A 19,593-nucleotide genomic window follows, 5' to 3' on the forward strand; every position below is an offset into this window, starting at 1 on the left:
ACTACATCAGCTACACCAAGATCAAAGCAGTTTTCACTAAAAAAACGTGATTAGGCTGTGAAGCACCAATAATGCATTATTAAAAGCTTAATTAAAAGCAGGAATGGATTAACAGTGGCCAATCAGAGCTATAAAGCAAGGCAAGTTGCCAAACAATTAATGCATAAAACCTGGAGCCCTTAATATAATTAATCTCAATGATAAAATGTTTTCAACAAAGGTACCGCTAGTCTGATTTCTGTTAATATATTTTGACAAAAAATATAGTCTGTTCTTTCTGAACAAAAAGTTGATGCAAATTAAAAATCCATTGATAATTCATTGTGTGCATGTACCTACAAGTGAGTGGGCTGTTTAATATTGGCTGTAATACAACACGACACAAAGTTTTTGTCTAGGAGTTGGAATACAAACAATGCCAGCTTGCAAGACATGGCTGTATCTTCTCTATTCCCAGAGCAGTAACAAAGACCTCTAGTTTAGTTTCTCACTACTATTCATTTAATCAACATCCATTGATTCAGGTGGCTAGGGCTTTCCATCGGAGGAGGATTTTTTTCTTTCTAACAAATGCAATTTAAATCAAGTGTTTAGTTGCTGCAACTGGGTATAATTTCATTATCTTCCTCATGCAGCAGCTGGGACCCCAATGGCTGCTTCAATTGTAATTCAGGTGCAGGTATCAAAAGCCACAACACAATCACTGATAAAAGTCTTAAAACAGAACAGTTCAATTCTCTCCAAACACCAAGACCTAGGATGGATGTTTAATCATGTAATCTTGATTACATTCATAAGATTGTCATCTTTGTTTAAAAAAAATGTTGAATTTGTGGTTATTTACTTTGCACAGAAGTCAAGTCTTTTGCTTCTGGTTCTACAACTGTAGCAGCTAAATAACAGATTCCTTACGTGATTAGACTTATCCAAGAGTACTGTAGACTACCCACATGTAGCAAATATGAAATCACTTGCCTAAAGAGTCAACACGTTTGCTCTCTGGAAACAATTCAGACAAACCTTAATGTGGGAGTCAATTAGGTTTGAAGTCAAAGATAAAAACTGCCAGCACATTCCAAGTGGACTGATTTATTCCTAAATAGTGGAAGCAAGTACCTGAAATGGCTTGGGTGATAGGAACCTTGCGGGTCATTAGAAAGGACACAAAGTTGAAAGACAAAAATATTCTAAACAGGACGCACAGGAAGAAAGATGACCATTATCAATTTGAAGTATTCTTGTAATTTATAGCAAGCCTTAGTTTGTGCCTTAGTTGGCATCTATGCTCTCTATGGGCTTTGCCATATCCCCCCCTTTCTGCTGACCTGCACTGAAACGACTTGTAACTTAGACTGTTTTTTGCATGATCTTCTTTTTATTGTTGTTGTTTTTTTTTTTAAATTTCCCAGTATGCAGGAGATGAAAATCCTAAACATTTGCCTCGCGGTTCTTTTTTTGTCACAACGAAGCCAAAACAAGAGTACAAAGTGTCTTTTATACAACATAAAAGTAATCATCCAGAGTTTCTGATGTTCACATTGGCCGCTTCAAAGAGAGCATTTATGCCACCAAATTCCACTGGGACTTCACTTCAAAGGACCTTCCTAACATGACACTCACAATACACAGTCATAGTCACGACCCCAAATTACAATGTCAAATGCGTAATTTTTTTTGAAATTACAGAAATTCAAATGTGACATCTTGTTTAGTTTTGCTTGAAATGTGCCGATGTGTAAAGCTTTCCATTGCCCCTTTCAGCAGAATAAATATAACTTTTTAAAACAGCATGAAGAGCCATTTGGAACAAAAATGATATTTTCATGATATTTTACGTTCCCATAATGACCAATAGCATTGAAGAGAACACCACACTCGTTTATCATTTTTCTCCCTACTGCTTATTTTGTCTTTTGCTTCTTTCGTGCCTGGAATTGTTCTGTTTTGTTCTTGATGGATTTAATAAGCATAGAGAGGCCTGGGTCCATGGCTTTTTTGGAGTCTGATGTGTTGAGTTGTGTGCTGCCACCCTCCTGTCCCAGGTCCCTCTCTTTCCTCTTTACAGCCTCCTCCTGGACGTGCTGCTGCTGCTCCCGACGCCGCCTCTTCTCCTCCACGATGCTCTGGGTGGCCTTGGTCTTCTTGAAACCTGGGTCCGAGGGGTCCAGGTTGTACAGGTGGGAGGTGTACACGGCCTGGAAGCGAGGGTCCTTCACGTCAACCTGAACCCAACCGAGAAACAAAAACAGCTTTTAGAGCACATCCTTTTCAACCGACGGGAGGAAAATCCTGACCTTTGAAACGCAACACTGATTAGAACACATGGCTGTAGGTACGACTCATAAAATCCATCTGCAGTTTAATTATGGTAAATGGTAACCTTTCTGAGTTTAATTTAATAAAAGGTCAGGTTACAACATCAATGCACAGCACAGTTTTGAAGAGGAGGAAAAACTATCAATTTGTTTTGAGCCTCTTGCCCTTCAAAATAAAATTCAGCTTTAAAATGTACACACGTACAGGCCCTTGTACCTGCCAACATAAAGAGGAGGTTTGGAGAGTCTCATAAATACACGAGCTCTGAATTACGTTTATTGTGGATTTCGGGCACACCCACGCTTGGGGAGTCTGGTCACACTCCTTTAAGAAGAGCGGGTTATGTTAGGCTTCAAGTACCAAGCTTATTGGCCAATTTCATCTGATTAACCGTTTCCAATTCATTGCACCGAAAGAGATAGAATCTTGCACTCCACATCTGGCTATATTTATACAGCAATTAGCCAAGATACGTCTTATTTACAGCAAATGGACAGTTGAAACTCCACGTCATATAAGCATGTATATCAAATGCATAAAATCTTTTGTAGGAGAACAGACCCCTCATCTGTTCCATATGTTCTGCCTGTGTGCAAGATACTTACATAATTGCTATGGAAATCGCAAGAAGACATTCACACAGGTCGTAGATGAAAATGTTTTCGAAACAATACCTGGAAATAGTTTTTGTGGTGCGTAGGATAAAATAGCCTAACAAATCTTACATTATTTATTTAATACCCTTAATTATATCAGTTAATTTCTACACATGGGTAAACAAAGCCTGAAACAAGTGATGGGAAAATATTGCACTGGACCTGCCTGAACTTAACAGCTCATTAAGATTCGGCGAAAACAATCCACGGTCCCTCTGACATGAATACCAATTAGTTATTGATGGTTTTACCCGAAACGCCCCTTATTCAAATGTATATCTCAGTGTGCCAGTGAAACAGTCATGTGACAAAATAAGCCATCTTAAACAATGATGTCTAGAAGGCCTGACCTGGAAGTGATCTTCTTCCAGCAGCTCGTTCTTTTTCTCCAGCTTCTTCTTCTTCTTCTTGCTCAGGTTCTGCTGCTCCACAATCTTGTCATAGTTGAAATGCTTTCGCTCGTCATCGTCGTCATCTTCCATCAGCAAAGCCATTTCCGCCTGTGAAAAGAGGCCCAAAGCATATGAAGACGCATTCAAAATGGATCTTTCATGGTATAAACCTTACAGGGCTCTATGAAGAAAAACAATGAGGCCCCAATCAGCTGGGGATAAAAATATAAATAATAGATATAACACATAAGACAAGCTATCAAAATATACAATCTAGAGATGTCTTTATTGCTTAAATTAGCAACCACTGGACAATTTCCATATCCTGTACATGCATCAACTGTTGCTGGTACACAAGAAATGGTGAGTTTGTGACTGCTTACCCTTTGCTTTTCTTGTTCGGCTTCTTCTTCCGAAGTCCTGTCCTCCCCCTTTAACTTCTTCTTCTTAGACTTTGATTTGTTCTTCAGCACTGTCCCTGTGTGAGAGAGGTTCCCACAAACATTACAACACAACTGTGGTCTTCAGGCAGGACTGATGTATCACTAGTGCAATCGGGTTCACTTTACACTTTGGAAATGATACTCAACAGATATCATTTTGAAGACAAAGACCAATCTCCAATAAATGGTGGGAAACAATACATAAATAGAAAAAGGAAATTACTATGCACTGAATACATTGGTACCCAGTAAGTTTGTGAAACTATGCATCTGTCAAAACAAGGAGCAGAAAGGTTGTTGCGTTCATGTACGGGAAGATGACCGTTGAATTTGAGCAGGCATGCCTCACCCGATTCTCCCAGTTCTTCAGCAAAGTACGGGTCCTCAAGATCAACATCTGGAGGAAGTTCATCATCGCTGAGGTCTGACTCGGCAGCGGCCTACAACAACAACACGGTACAATGCAGCTTTGGACCATGGCAGAGAACTTTTCTTTATTTTTTTAGCCCCCAAACTGAACCTGTAAATCAAATCCATAAATGGGATGGCTTCAGAGTCATCATATTTAACTTGATTATAATTCTGTAATAAAACAACAATCCATTCACATTTCATTGCATTAAATTATGGGGGGAGATCACTGGTGAGTAACCGGGCAAGCATAATATGAAAAGGGACTCCACTATGATTCATTATGTGTAGTGATTAAAAAAGAGACTTTAAAGTGCTAATACATCTACTATATAACAGGAAATTGACATGGCCACTGTCATAACAATGATTTAAAAAATGCTAATGTTGAAAGACTAATAATGTGGATAATGAACACTTTCAGTTAATCTTAAACTTGGAAACAACCATCTAAAGCGAATGATAAGCAGCATCGATTTAACTTTATAAAATAAAAATCATACCAAAAACAAATGTCTACAAATGTCTAGCAAAATCATTAAAGCAAAACGTAAACTATCATACCCAAATCCAGGACTTGCTGCTAAAATAATTTACTTCTCAGCAGCGCAGCAGCGATCTTAGAAACACTTTGTCTGTTAGTCAGCCAAGCGATCAAAGGTAAAGGCTTTGGGTGGACCAACAAGTTTATTTTTCTTTAATCATATACGCTGGGTAATGATGTTTATTTTGGCTCGCACAGCCTGCTGAAAGTATGCGCAAGGCCGTTGGGAAGAGCACGGCCATGAACAGCACTCAGGGACTGGATTTCAGGGGATGATTTTAGCATGGCACGCAGTTTCTATGTAAACAGACATGTGCTTGGAGGACATCCCGTAGTTACAATTCATCTCCACGTTGGCGGGGGGTTTGCAGAGGAGGCACTCCTCTTTAATTTGCCCTTGACTAAATCAACTTTTAAAGAGCTCGTCTAGATAATTAGAGGTTGTATGTGTACCAAGGCTACAGACATCAGCGCCACGAACTGCAGTTGAATCCCTTGAGAGCACCTTTGTCTTTGCAAATTAATTAAATACTACAAGAAACTAAGAGCCACAGAAAGATCCTTCTATCATCTATAAATCAGTTATGGTAATGCTGATTTTGTACAGCTAGTAAAGTATGACTACAAATTCGAAAATCTATATCCATTCCAGTCCTGAAAGGTTTACAAGCCATATCAAACAATTGGAACAATTACAAAATGCAATAAAAGCTGAGAATTCTTACTAAATATCCAATGTGTTGTTACAAGTTTAATTCATTTGTAATGCTTCACATTTCCAGTAGGTTCTTACCTTTTTCCCTTGGGCCTTCTTTTGTTTTTTCTTGTCTTTTTTCTTCTCCAAGAATTCTTCCCAAGGAGTCAGTTTGTCCTTGCCTTCCTTTTTTTTCTTCACCATTTGTTCAGCCGTCTCTTTGAGCCCTGAAAACACAAACATTTATTGTATTTTATTTCTGAATCAGTGGTTGGTATTATGTCTAATATCACAGCTATCAATCTGTCAAACAAATAAAATCGAATTCTGAAGGGGATTTTATTGTTCAATAACATTCTTCTTTTATTTGGAACAAAACATGACAGTACCCAGCTGAATATCAAAACCAATTAAGAGTTACCAAGATTAATTTGGAAGACAGTGAAGAATAAACAAAAGCAATACTGAAACAATTTTCTAGTCTGTTAGACGTTTGTCATTCGGAGATATTTCAGATATATATGGTCTCTTTGTTAGATATGATTGTTCCATGTTTAGTTTTGCCTTCTCAAAGTTTGTAGTTTGTAAATTTGGCCAGAGGTTTCCGTACATGAAAACACTGTGATCATAAGAAGTACGTGCTTTTGTCTACATTTGTTTAGTACTGTCTAATTTGAATGGAAAGTAAATGAATGTTTACACTAAAAAGTGTAATATGATGGTCTTAAATGCAGATTGAGATACCAAATAGGTAGCCTAAAATAATAATGAATAGCTTTTAATCTTTTTAGATGGTAGTATCCATGCTTTATGTAGGCAGTAGTGTTTATTTCTGGGGTCTTTCAGTCTGCGATAATTGACTTCCTGTTCAGCCACACCTACATTTGGTGACTTTAAACCTTAAAAAAAAACTTGAATGCTGAAGTCAGTAAAGAAAAAAAAGAAAAGAACACTGGCATCTTATCAGTGTGATGATTATATGAATTTAGAAAGAAGTCAAAGATAAAATGCATCTTTCAAAAATGGTTATTTCTACTTAGATTGTCTCTTTTCAAACTTTTCAGTTTACCCCACAGAAAATTATGGACACTTTTTCATTGAATGACGCTCATTGTTAAATGCAACCCCAGTGTGACCACTCCACCACTCTGTTAATCGTTAATTAATCTGTTAATGTGCTTCAACTGTGTAATGCAGACACTGAGACGGGGGAGCACAGAGTGGTTGGTGTGAAAAGCTGACCTGCTCTCACCTCTCATTTTTCGATGAATACATTCTCTAAAACTGTTGTTGACATTGTGATTAATGTCCACTAAGAGGTTCATGACTGAGAGTTGTAACCAGTACAAGATCTAACCACAGGGGTCACAAGACAAAAGCTTGGTATTTAACCCCATACTCCACCTATTTCCTTCCATCTTATTTTTATTATTTTAAGAATGGGATGCAATTGACAGCCATCCTTCTCAATTGAAACTTTGAGCCCCATCCATCTACATTGTAAAACACCAATACATATCTTGAGTAAAAGGATATATAAATATATGCATTTTTTAATTTAAACACATCTGCCAAAAAGCTAATTTTCCTTTGCCTCAGAGTTGTCATACTGGAGCGGTTTAGTGTGAAAATCCTTGTTGTAAATTCCTCATTACATGCAAAAATAAACAACCAGCAGGCTGTAACACAACATCCTGCCAAAGCAAATCCCGGAGGAGTCCAGAAAGAAAACACTGAAATGTGTTTTATTTTTAAATTTAGTAGCCGAGATTTGACAAATTCACTTCAGCCATGCCAGAAAACACTGTTATGGCCAGGTGTCCCCAGTCATATTTCACTAAGGCTGTTTTGTTTAGGTTCAATATATCATTAATCTTGTTCTTGAAATTGTTATAAAGGAAAGTTTGCAGTGAGAGACCAGATGATCTGGAAAAGCTGTAGCTTTCACAAGTTCAACACACTCCAAGAATAATGATTTTAGGACAAACAAGGTGGTTGTGTGTTTGGGAGGGTGCTGAGTCTCTGCTATTCTGCGTTTGTATATAATAATATTTTAGCACTTTAATCCTGTTTGGCTTTTAATTCTTGCACATTTTCAGCCCATTCATAGCCTGCAAACATTGTATAGGAGTCCAATGGATTTATATATGTTTAAAAAAAGCTAATTAAGATTAAACTAGGTTAGGGCGTGACCACAGTCCCAGATGACACACTGCTGCAGAAGGAAGCTTGTAGCCGACACTTTCCTCTGGACTAGAAAATGTAATTTTTCCCCATGTGGTACCGAATGAGAGTGTTGTTGTTGGCCTTTTAACTTGTGGTTCTTTAAACTGCACAGACTTTTAAAATCACTGGCACTGCTTTACAAGAGAAGATATGATATGTAAATTCAAAGCACAATACATTTTTAAAAGTGATACTGATTGAGGCTTCATTTTATGACCCTATTTGTGTAGCAAGGTCAATATCATCCCCTTTAAACAAGCATCTGGCTCAAAGCAAATACTTTTTAGGGCTTGAACAATTGCTATAAAATTTTCTCCATTAATGATTAGAGATGCATCAAAGAACCTCTGGAGGGCACCCTTCTTCTGGGAAATATTTAGAGATAACCTCTGCTGATCAGAGCTACTTTTCCCCAAATTGCCCCAATTAAGGAATCTCCTCCAGCTGCAGAACTGCAATCTGTGGTGAAGTACTTCCTCAATTTAAATACTCAAGCGTCTACACAGAAGAGGATGGGATCCCTCCCTGATAACTTATTTCCACTATTGTTTGGCCACCTGTACCAGACAGGAATAACCCTACTTTATGACATAAACTGCACCTATTAACTTAATGTAGGAAGTTTTGTATTTTTTTTTAAGTAACACTGCTTCATTATAGTTTATCTTCTTGTGCATTACCAGAGATAAAAGATGAACAAACGTCAGCATCTGTTCTACAAAAGCTGCAACAATCGAATTCGAGGAGTTCCAGCCGCTACACTTGTTATGTGATCCATTCAATTTCTTGGGCGCCTTCCTTATGGATTCAAATCTCAACTAATTAGGCCTTCCCTCCTAACACTACAGTGTGCCTTTGGCTTGATACGGTGCTGCACCCTGGGGGCTCAGAAGGTAACAGCATGTAAAAGAGCACCAATTCTGTTCACCACCCTCAACAGGAGCTTTCCTATTTAAAATGGCAAACAAGCATGCATGCAAAACAAGAAAGAAACCAGATGCAATCTGAAAAGGATGAACCATAATCGAATAAATCTCCAAAGAATGATGGCATACTATTTGTAATAAAAACATGCCTCACTAGTTTTCTTTCAAAGTTACAGATTAGATAAATGAACTGGAATGAACCCACAATGAGAGACTTGTTTGGGTTGCTCTGTTTTTAGCCAGATAACTATATCGCCAACAGCTTTGAAAACAATGCATACATGTTAAGTGTAGCAAAAGCACGATCATGTAAAACTAATGGAAACATACAGTGTCCATGAACATGAGATAGGATTAATTGATTAAATATTGAGTTTATTTTCATAGAGCAGGTCTGGTATTGTTGTTCTACAGAATGAATGCCAAAATGCCTAAAGGTTTAGGATATAGCATTTCAACACATCCACTTAAAAAGAAAAAATCCCCATAGTGAAGAACACAAAACAACAAAAACGATGATGAAAATGACTGGCAATGAACATTAAGGAGATCAATATGGAGCGACTGAACAGGTTTTGGACTGTAGGGCTCACGGTCACATCAGTATAAACATGACCAGACCATTCTCTGTGCGGAAGTTTATGAAATGAAATGAATGAGTAAACAGATGTCAGAGTTCATGACTTCCAAACAGGACTCAAAGGGACGGACAAGGGCCTACCTGGCACCCAGGTGATTTCCATCTCCATGTCTTTGTCCTGCTGTTTCTTGTCCTTGTCCTGAATGCTCTTCAGCAGCTCTCTGTACTTGGCAATCTGCTGAGCCTCATTTTTGTGGCCTTTCAGAGACTCCTTCTCCTTCTTGTCCTCTACTTGCTCAGCTGAAAGACAGAAGATTAACATAAAACGACTGGTCTGAGATGGATGTTAAATTAAACCATGCTAGTAATACTTTATAGCTTCAAGCCCGATATCACGGTGACATACTGTTCAGTTGTTGCATAGATTAGTCTCTAAATATACAAGATGAAATAACTCCGGCTTCTTTATACTTCTAGTAGGTGGCATACATTACATTCTGACAGGGTTCAAAATTAGTTATAAATATGTATTTCCCCACACAGAAAAATCACTCAAGTCAAAACTGTACAAGCACTTGTACACAGAGAACATTTATGACCGACTCCTGGCCTGTCTGCCCTATGCTGTGGTTTCTGCCAATCTTTACAAATGACTAGTGCTCACCTTCCTCCTCTTCATCCTCCTCTTCCTCCTCACTGGATGATGCCAGGTACGCTTTGAAGTCCATTTCCAGAAGCTCATCCTTTTTGAACTTCCTGTTGAGTGTGGTGACCCGTTCGTGATCCGTCTCGTCCCAGGTCAGCTCCACCTTCATCAGAGGAAGAAAAAACACCTCCGGTCAGCTTCAGGTTACAGCACAGGGAAAACGTACCACCGACCCGTGTTGGAGAGCACTCTCTCAGTAATAATAATAAAAAGACCAGTAATTCCTCCCTTCTCTGCCCCATTACCAGATATCTCCGGGAGAAACTGTAGACATGGCTTAAACACATTGCATCTCTATTACAAGCGTCGTTTATAGAGATCTCTTTTTGTTTTAAAGGCCTTGTAAGTCTCTCAGCCCTCATTACCTTTGAAGTCGCCATCGCTGTCGAGGTAAAATATTTTGGGGTGTACGAAGCCAAGTCAACATCTGCGGCAACATCTTTTGGCTCCTCATCAAACGTAACGTCGTCTGGAATAAACCTGTAAAAAATAAAAAGGAGAACATAACAATCCTGGCAGTGTGTCTCAACAGTGAAAGAATTGTTATCAGACTTCTCTCGGCGGTCGGTTCTTTGAGTCGAGGCCAAGGGGGCCCCCAATTACGTGTTTCACCTCCTTGAAGTGAATGAAAAAGAATGGGCTCCTCTTAACACACGCTTCTTTACCTGAGGTCTACGACAGAGCAGCTGCTTTCATACTCATAGCCATCACACTCCTCGTAGATCTTCGCGGCGGTGTCCTGGGAGTCGCACTCCACAACAGCGTAGAAATACCTCATCCGTTTAAACTGGTATTCCCTCATCTTCTCTCGATAGACCCTGCATCAAAAACATGGCAGCTTCAGCCCCTTCAAAAAGCAAACCATCCAATGCCCAGTTTGCATTTGGCATCACTCTCTGGTGTCAGTTCTACGTTAACAGTATTGCTGACACCAGTTTAACCCGAGTGGATACCAAGTTCCTTCATTTTTCAGTTTAAGACTTGGCCAAGACTATGCAATAATACAACCCAGATTCGGGGAAGGAAAGTGGATGCCAGGAAAACATAATACAGTAATTACAACAAAAACTCAACGGTTGTCATGGAGAGGCGAGTAGGGGAGGGATGTTGTGAGTTAATTGGGAAAGTTGGGTCACAAAACGGTCTCTCCTGCCAAACTGCAACACAACTGCAGTTTTTCTAAATCTACATTGTTCAGGGATCACAGAGAATACCACATCAAACCACATTAAATGGAAATGCATCGTGACACAAACAAAAGCCAAGTACATCTGCTAAAATGGCTGGGTCCGGCACGAACAGGGCGGCACTGCCACCCGGTGGATTCAGACACACTTGCATGGTCTTTGCCAGTTGTTCCACCACCTAATTTCACGGGACCCCTATGCCCTGTACCTCTCCTGCTCCGTGTCTTTCTCTGGATCCTCCGGCAGGGTGACCAGCTCGAGGGGTCCCTGCGCCTGCTCGGCCTGCGCGCGCTCCTTCCCAAACTCAGAGGGGTAGATCTGGAGAACACATTATATACATGTACATTAATTAATAAATACTGTCCAATTCTCCTTAAGAGTTTTAAAGGCTGCAGAAAAGGCTTTTTCCCTTACCTTCACAGAAAGCACAACCCCTCCTTTGGGCTTGAAGGAATTGAATAAAGCCAGCAGGTCCTTGGCCTTCAGTCTGTCCCAGTCCATGTTGCATACTGCTAGTCTGCGAGTAACCTGTTAAAGACAGGCCAGATCTCTACCACACTGACAACAGGCAAGGATCATGAAAAGCTCACTCCACAGAATGTTTCTACTTATAGAATACCCTGATAAACTATGGAATTGTGGTTCCCCTTTAATGTAAACTGGATGTCTAATTAAATGTCTAATGTCTAATTAATTTTAAGCAATGTTACAGCTCCTAAAAACACACAACTTATCAGCAGCAATCATTTTAGTTTAGGCCTAATCTAATTTCTTTTATTAATCAATTTTTTATGAAGGCCTCATGTGTTCTCACCTTGAAAACTGGGAAAATCGATACCAATGGCAGAAGCACAAATCATTCAACTTACGTCGTCACCGCGGGGGGCATCCTTCCACAGCTCGCCCCAGTCGTGCTCCACTTCCTCCTCCCCCTGCAGCTCCGTAAGGTCATCCTCATCATCTTCATCAGAGCTGGTCTCGATGTTGCCCTTCCCTCTGGCCAGGTCAGGGCCACTGTCACTCTCGTCTTCAGAGTCCTCCTCACTCTCTTCCTCGCCCTCCTCAGATCCACCGTCATCCTCCTCCTCTTCCTCACTGCTGCCCTCCACTTCATCCTCTGGCAGGTCAATTCCAGAGTTATCCTCCTCATCCCCCTCAAAGATGGCCTCTTCCTTTTCCTCACCCTCTAAAGAAATACAGAAAATGACAAACCTTTTAAACCCTTCACTTTGAATGGTAAGATTGGATTATTTAAGCAAGCTGTCCAAAATGCTACAAAATTCAGTAATAACATGACAATTTACAAACCTGATTCTTCAAGGACAGAAACCGTGTCTGTGGTTTCTCTAAGCACTGGTACGTTCTTTGCAGTTTTTCGAGTAATTGGAAACATCTTTCCTTTGCCTTCAAGGCCTTTTTTATTTTTGCCCTTGGTTCCACTGTCAATGTCCTGAATTCCACTTGATTGCAAAGTCGTTTTGCCCTTGCATTTCTTAGGCGCTTTGTCAAGCTTCGTCTCTATACCGTCTCCCTTCTGCTCCGGGCATTTGACTTGTTCTTCCTCAGGGACATCTTCAGCATCTGTCTTCACCTTCGCTGCCTTCTTTTTCTTTGTCTTCTTGGCTGCTTTTTTCTCCTCCTGGTCCGATTCTTCAGAATCTGACAGATTGTAGAAGCGCTTCAGGTCTTCGGTGGAGGTGTGGTTAATCGGGCGGCCCCGCTTATCCACTGTGTACTTGAGCTTGAACCTCTTGTCGTGAAACATCGACTGAAACCGCTTGTCTATCTTTATCTTCTGTTCTCTCTCTGGCATCTCCCAAAACCGAGGGTCCTTCTTCACCCGGCTGAACCGGTCATCGGTGTCCTGCATCTTCTTGGATGTCATGGTGGCCTTAAGGTCAAGAACCACACAGGATGAGAAAACAGCGATCTGCAAAATGAAACAAAACGTGTTAGTAACCAGCAAGCATTTGAATACATACTTGTTTATGTATTTGTTGTGCACATGCTAACATTATCCTGTCTTGTTAACAAAATATAAACTCCCTGGTAATACTTTATCTGATATTTTGGTTTTCTTATAAAAACACTTCTGTCAGAATACATCTCATGAAACAGTGGAAAACATGAGGATTAACACTGACATCTTGCTGACAATAAAACTGACAAGTGGCTGTTGGTCCCCACATGTTCACAGGACCCTTATATTTCTGCATGAATATCGCTATATAGTGAGATGACCTGTTGTTTGGTAAAATAATCTCCAATTACTATTCACGTCGTAAAAAAAAAGTTCTTCCATTCAATTAGATTTAAAGAAAGCGAATAAATACCTTTAGATGTCTACTATATCCTACTTTTCTATACATCAGATTCAAACAGCATTACAAAACATCTGATCTCAGCATTTTAGACACCATACATGATCTAGATCAACATGTGAACCATATACATTTGTTTTAATTTATCATTTGTCATACCGGAAGAGCGTGCTTTTATGAGACAAAAACACGAAATTATTCAAATACTATTTCGTTTATCCTGTCAGAATATGATAATGAGGAAAATCAGTTTAAAACGTACAAATATTACCAAAATAGTATGATCACCACAAACAGATTCCGTGAAAAGCACAGTTCACCCAACACACATGGCTTTCTTCCCACAATCCATTGCTTCCGTGACCTGACTTCTTCCCTCCCCTTCCTTTCTATGGCAAGCCTAGTGGATCAGACTTAACATCCGACAGATTCCGAAGAGTAAAATGGAGAAAAGCGAACCAAATCAAATTAAACATTACGAACGAGTCCATTACCTAACTGTAAAGCGAATCAAATGACAGTCCTGTCTTTGCTGTCCAAATCCAGTTCCACGTTTTGCTATTGCTGCAACCACAGCTCCCTGTCAGAGAGAGAGAGAGAGAGAGAGAGGGGTCAAAGTCAAGGAGCCGACTGGAGCCCATTGACACAGGACATATCCGTGGTGGACATGAATAACGTCTTGCTCGTTGGCCGTGCTTTCGGGGGTGCTTGTGTCCCCTGTGTCTGTCGGAGGACCCGCACAGGCGGTTGTGCAGCTGTGATGGACCGGTTGCATGGCAAGAGACTTTCTCCCTCGTTTGTCCCCGGTTGTGGAGACACCCATCGGGGGAGGAGGTTTTCCAGCAGGACGGGCAATGCCATGAATGTGTTTGACAGGAGCATGAAGAGAAAACAGAAGAACTGGGCCGCATCTCTGCCGGACCCTGAGCAATATGACTACCTGAGAGATGAGGTACTGGCAGAAGCATCCTTAATGTATATAGTGTTTCAGGTGACTGTTTGCAAACCTTTTTTGGTGCCAGCCTAGCTAGAGACGTGAAGTGAAGAATCACACCCAATATTGATGTCTTATTACTGATCATTCAGTCTCCTTGATCAGAAAGCAATACATCTACAGAAATAAAATACAATCAGTGGATGTCATGGGGTACTATATACCCTGCACACAATGAACTACTGGGAAACAAAACTATTCTAATATGCAACTACAAAATGTTCATCTGTGGCAATTTATATTACATTTGAAACAGGCTGAATGACACACACTTTAATTTTGTTTCATGTATTGAAGGTTGGCTGCAGAATTGCTGATAGAGTCTTTGATGTTGCAAGGTAAGGTGGGAAATCTTATTAAAACATGAATTTGCTATACATTACTCTGATTTTCATTTGCTCATATGAGAGCTCAATACAGTAAGGAAATGATAATGATAATAATGATTTTATTTAAACTGACACACACCCCTTGCAGCTTGTATACAGTAATCGATTAAAAAAAAAAGTGATTCATTTATTGGCTGTTAGGTGCCCCGTGTTTTTTTTTTTTGTAGTTTCTGCTTGCATAGTTGCTAACTCTCCTTGCAGAAATAACCTGAAAAGCATGACAAACTGGTGCACAGCAAGGTACTGCTTTCTGACACACCGTGGGAGTCGCTCATGGCAGCCTGTCTCACAGAATGCAGCTAATCTCATTAAATCACACTCACACTCACAGGCCCCAGCCTTGCCGCTCTATTAATAGAGTTTATGAAGTCTGGAGGGAGGACAACCCCCGATCAATTATGTTGAAGTTTTATGATAAATGTGTCTGGATTAGTTTAGGTATTAACGTGGTGAATGGACATGACCTCTTCAGTTGATGTGTGTAAGTGTTGCTCTGTTTCTTCAGAACCTTCTCTCTCGCTCTGGATGTCGGGTGCGGAAGAAGCCACATTGCCCAGCACTTGAACAAGGTGCTTCTCGGGGGAAGAACTGAAGACATCTCTTGCTTTCTTTAAAATATATGTTTTTTTTTTATTAACAGAGGTTTTAAAGTGATTCTTTTTCATGTTGTAGGAAGTTGTTGAAAAGATGTTTATGGTTGATGTGACCGAAAATGCTCTGGTAAGTACACCTAATCAGATGTTTAAATGTTTGTATACACACACCATGAACTGTTCCAAAATATATGACACGATTAGCAGTTATTTCAAACAGTATATTACATGTTAAATTAATGTTTTGTTCCAGTAGGTGGAGACATACAGTAGTTTTTACCTGCCCACAGAATGTGCTTGGCACAGTATTTTGCATCTTGGTATAATTTGTACCCTAATGGAAGTAACATCACATTGTGTAAATACTTCTGACTTCTATGGGCTAAATTCTAAATTCTAAATTATCCCCATTGGTCAAATGGCATGTATATGATTTACAGCATGCTTTTCTTTATACTGCAATAACCCTCATATATCAGACTGATTATGCTGTAGAATCACTTTGCAGTAGAAGCTGTACTTTTTTGTAAGCAACTTTGCATGTATCTTGTTGTTTTTTTAGTAATAATAATAATAATAATAATAATAATAGGTTATTTGGCAGTTCTGTTCTGATGCTGTAAGTACAAGGCTTCAATAAAGAAGCACATGAAGGAATCCACCTTGGGACTGAAAAACTGCTGGAGTCCTGCACGCAAAGACTGAGCCTCGAGGAATCCCAGTGATCGTTGACTTCACAGACGAGACCATGGGGGGCTCGTTGTAGAACTAAATGGAAGAGAAAACCAAAGAGGGCGCCTCGTTTCAAGGGCCCCGCACGCTATTTTGCTTGGGTGCTCTTCAAAGTGACGCACAGGCGCCGAGTAAATATATTGTGAACTGACAGGGAAGTGTAGTATCTGTGTAAACCTCGGTTGTGTTGGGCAATATCAAACTGACGTCTCTCTTCCAGAAACAGAGCCGGGAAGGAGACATCCCCACCCACAGAGTTCTGGCAGACGAGGAATTCCTCCCTTTCAAGGAAAACTCATTTGATCTTGTTGTCAGCAGCTTAAGGTTATTAGCTTGCTCGATATTTAATTTATTGAATGTAGCCTAGCCATTGACACCGTTATTACTGCCCTTTAGCGTTCTTAAATCATAATTGAATTCAGCTTTAGTCCCCCTCCCCCCCACAATTCAAAGCCATGTCTGAATTGTTAAAAAAAACACTACAAAGCCATTCAACTTTCCTGCCTCAGAAATGTCTCCTCTTTGTCACGAGCTTCAGCCGCCACTGAGCTCCCAGAAGTACAAGGCCATTGCTCTAAAGTTTATTCCAATTGTTTTCTATAGAGGGTGCTTTTGCAATTATTCACCAAAAGTAACCCATCAAAGTCAATTTCAGCTCTTTTTGAAATTGTAAATCACATCAAACTGCTTTCAAGTCACCTGTTCGAAGAATGGCTTTTAAATACCAAGTGAATAAGATTTAGTTGACATTTGCATGGCTAATACTGCGCTTGACTTGAGTTTCTCAGCAAATTGCTAATATAAGTCTCTTTCCTTTCTATTTTCGATGCAGTTTGCACTGGATAAACGATCTCCCCGGAGCTTTGCGGCAGGTATGAGAGCTTCGGTATGGCTTATTTGTTATGTTAATAAAAAATGTAACGTGGCATCTTTAAATTCCACAGATTTATCCTTGTTATATAACAGCCAGAGGTATAGATACAAGCAGAAATGCACTTTGTCGGGTGTAATAAGGTTGGGCGTTTCTTCTGTCACCACAGATGCAGTATGTGCTGAAGCCGGACGGGGTGTTCATTGGCGCCATGCTGGGGGGGGAGACGCTGTACGAGCTACGCTGTTCACTGCAGCTCGCTGAGCTAGAGAGGGAAGGGGGCTTTGGACCTCACGTGTCTCCGTACACGTCTGTTACTGACCTGGGGAACCTGCTGGGCCAGGCTGGGTTCAACATGCTGACCGTGGTAAGCTCAGGTACCTAGGAGGTGTCACTCCAACTGCAAACGGACTGCCCGAACCACAAACTGGATTTAAACCTTCAATATGAATAGGTCTGATGTTGTTTTGTATATGGAAATGTATTCTTCTTGTCTGTACTTAAGTTGCGTATACACCCACCCAAGAAATGCCACAAAGTGTTGAGCATCTGAGGACATATCGTTATATAGTGTGTGATCTTATCGTAAGAGCCTTACCATTTTCAGTGTTGCTTCACTTTTCTTTCCTAGTCCATTGCTCTGTGGAGTTCTTTCTGAGCTGTGAGAGTAAATCTGTGAAAACACATTTACTTTGCATTTGAAATCTTTTATCACAAGGTAAACTTCTGCAATATTTGTAGTTACAGGAATTTTTGATGCACCAACACCAACTACCTTCCTCATGAGAAACAAAGTACTAAAAACTGGATTTTGTAACTATATAATTAGTCCATAAATTAGCATACTATGTGCACATTTGCATTTTCTAACTTCTTGCTGTAACCTGTTCCTTTCATTAAGGATATTGATGACATCCAAGTGTATTATCCGGGGATGTTTGAAGTGATGAATGACTTGCAAGGTACATGTTAACTATAATTTGTTCTTATACAATTCATATTTTAAACAGCACTGTCTAATTTTAATTAAGATACTTTTTTATTATTATTATTTTTAAATTCTCTTACCAAGTGCTACTATATGAGACATTTTATTGTTCCCCTGCTGTCAACGTTGAGGTGGTTTGATAGATTGGGTTTTCACTCCAGGATGAAGATGTATCATTTAAAAATGTTTATTCATGTGTTTTCCAGGAATGGGTGAAAGCAATTGTGCTTGGAATAGGAAATCCATATTGCACAGGGATACCATGTTAGCGGCTGCAGCAATATACAAAGGTTTGAGGTCTACTTTTAAGTACTATAACCACTATTCGAACCATCTGTGTAATTATATGGAACCTTATTAAGTTGGTATAAGCGTTACTGATTAGAAAAAATACTTTTGTAGAAAATATATTTCAAGGCTTTCTAAATGAGCTTACAAACCTGCTCTGAAAGCTGTTGCTGTATTTTATTAAATATTTTCTTTCAGTCCCTTAGCTTGGACCAGAACAGCTAAGCTTTCTTCCACGCAACATATGCTGAACTGTACATTCAGAACAAAAATGATATCGATTGTTTCTTAACTTGAGTCCAAATTCATAGTGTCAGCATGCCAGTAACAGATTCGCTCAAAAAGCCTTGTTTTCTTTTATGAAATGTTTGTTTGTTTTGCTTTCTGATGTTTTGACTTTAAATTCATATTCATTTCTAACACCAATGTATTGTAATATTGTCAGAAATGTATGGCAGCGAAGATGGATCTGTGCCCGCAACCTTTCAGATCCTGTATATGATCGGATGGAAGCCCCACGAGTCTCAGGTATTAACAGTGTTTTTTTTTAATGCAACCGCTTTCCAGCAATGAAAGGAGTTGCCCATCTTCTTTTTTTTAGCACTGAATCGCCAGTGTTTGTTCTCTCGATTCTCCGTCACCTAGTCAATGGCTTGCCAGCATATGACTCCCAACAATAGAAACAAGTGTGAGGGCCAGTCATTATTGTATTTGTATGCAGTTTTATTTATAGATGGATGCAGTGGGGCTGTATTTTGAGATTACTCGGTTTTAATTGAACAGCAGAAAATAAATGAATTGGAAAGCGACTGTGATCATTTTCCATCATAGTCTTTGATAGTTGTGCGTGCTTCGCTTTGTGCTTGGGTTTGTGTCTCTGATAAAATCTTCAAGTATGACTAAATCAATCAATGTTTTCTATTAACAGGCAAAACCAGCACAAAGAGGCTCAGCTATGTTGTCTTTTGGCGACCTTGGAAAAATTAACCAGCCATACTCAACAGATGGATCAAAGAAGAAATAAATTTCTAAAGAAGCACTGTTTATGTTTGTTTGTTTGTTTGTTGGATTGGTTTTATTATTATTGACAATAATAACGTATGTCTCATTGAAGATAAATCATCTTTCAGTTAGTGGCTTTAAACTCAAGGGATGCCGTGCGTGCATGTATTCATTTATATTGGATTTCTAAATGTCTGGGGAGATAGTTTATATTTCAGTTAAGTTCTTAATATACCCTTCACAGATAATATAATTTGAACAGCAAGACAACACTACCATCTTACTAGGAGAAAATAAGCAATAGTGACACTAAACCCTTGTCTAAATTCTGTTT

The 19,593-nt window shown here is 39.6% G+C and overlaps 2 protein-coding genes across 4 annotated transcripts; one reads left to right on the plus strand and one right to left on the minus strand.

The window, feature by feature from the left end:
* Positions 1-1,069: 1,069 nt before the first annotated feature.
* Positions 1,070-13,983, minus strand: esf1 (ESF1 nucleolar pre-rRNA processing protein). Of its 3 annotated transcripts, none has more exons than XM_066696482.1 (14): positions 13,897-13,983; positions 12,390-13,011; positions 11,951-12,267; positions 11,496-11,609; positions 11,290-11,399; positions 10,560-10,712; positions 10,260-10,374; positions 9,853-9,997; positions 9,330-9,488; positions 5,556-5,683; positions 4,157-4,247; positions 3,748-3,842; positions 3,323-3,472; positions 1,070-2,222 (listed from the first exon to the last, which is right to left on the minus strand). In XM_066696482.1, exons 2-14 carry the CDS (start codon positions 12,964-12,966, stop codon positions 1,902-1,904), a joined length of 2,475 nt encoding a protein of 824 aa, XP_066552579.1. In that variant the 5' UTR covers positions 12,967-13,011; positions 13,897-13,983; the 3' UTR covers positions 1,070-1,901. The 3 variants fall into 3 exon arrangements, with proteins under 3 accessions (XP_066552579.1, XP_066552577.1, XP_066552578.1); XM_066696480.1 differs by lacking the exon at positions 13,897-13,983 and adding an exon at positions 13,674-13,758; XM_066696481.1 differs by lacking the exon at positions 13,897-13,983 and adding an exon at positions 13,665-13,753.
* On the plus strand, positions 13,917-19,301 carry ndufaf5 (NADH:ubiquinone oxidoreductase complex assembly factor 5). Its single transcript, XM_066696483.1, has 11 exons — positions 13,917-14,354; positions 14,694-14,734; positions 15,291-15,354; positions 15,458-15,505; positions 16,331-16,434; positions 16,943-16,982; positions 17,151-17,348; positions 17,883-17,943; positions 18,176-18,259; positions 18,703-18,785; positions 19,186-19,301. Exons 1-11 carry the CDS (start codon positions 13,917-13,919, stop codon positions 19,279-19,281), a joined length of 1,257 nt encoding a protein of 418 aa, XP_066552580.1. The 3' UTR covers positions 19,282-19,301.
* The last annotated feature ends 292 nt before the right edge of the window (positions 19,302-19,593 follow it).

The sequence above is a fragment of the Amia ocellicauda genome, chromosome 23 (assembly GCF_036373705.1).
Source record: "Amia ocellicauda isolate fAmiCal2 chromosome 23, fAmiCal2.hap1, whole genome shotgun sequence".
NCBI classification, from domain to species: Eukaryota; Metazoa; Chordata; class Actinopteri; order Amiiformes; family Amiidae; genus Amia; species Amia ocellicauda.

What these genes read in the sequence shown, in the direction of transcription:
- esf1 (XM_066696482.1), bottom strand. Translation starts at nt 12,966, where the DNA reads ATGACATCCAAGAAGATGCAGGACACCGATGACCGGTTCAGCCGGGTG. An exon ending in AAAGACACGGAGCAGGAGAG is followed by an intron (nt 10,713 to 11,289) that starts GTACAGGGCATA and finishes TTTTTGATGCAG; the next exon opens with GGTCTATCGAGAGAAGATGA. An exon ending in GGAAATCACCTGGGTGCCAG is followed by an intron (nt 5,684 to 9,329) that starts GTAGGCCCTTGT and finishes TTGTGTTTTCAG; the next exon opens with GGCTCAAAGAGACGGCTGAA.
- ndufaf5 (XM_066696483.1), top strand. Translation starts at nt 13,917, where the DNA reads ATGACAGTCCTGTCTTTGCTGTCCAAATCCAGTTCCACGTTTTGCTAT. An exon ending in AGAGTCTTTGATGTTGCAAG is followed by an intron (nt 14,735 to 15,290) that starts GTAAGGTGGGAA and finishes CTGTTTCTTCAG; the next exon opens with AACCTTCTCTCTCGCTCTGG. An exon ending in ATGTGACCGAAAATGCTCTG is followed by an intron (nt 15,506 to 16,330) that starts GTAAGTACACCT and finishes TCTCTCTTCCAG; the next exon opens with AAACAGAGCCGGGAAGGAGA.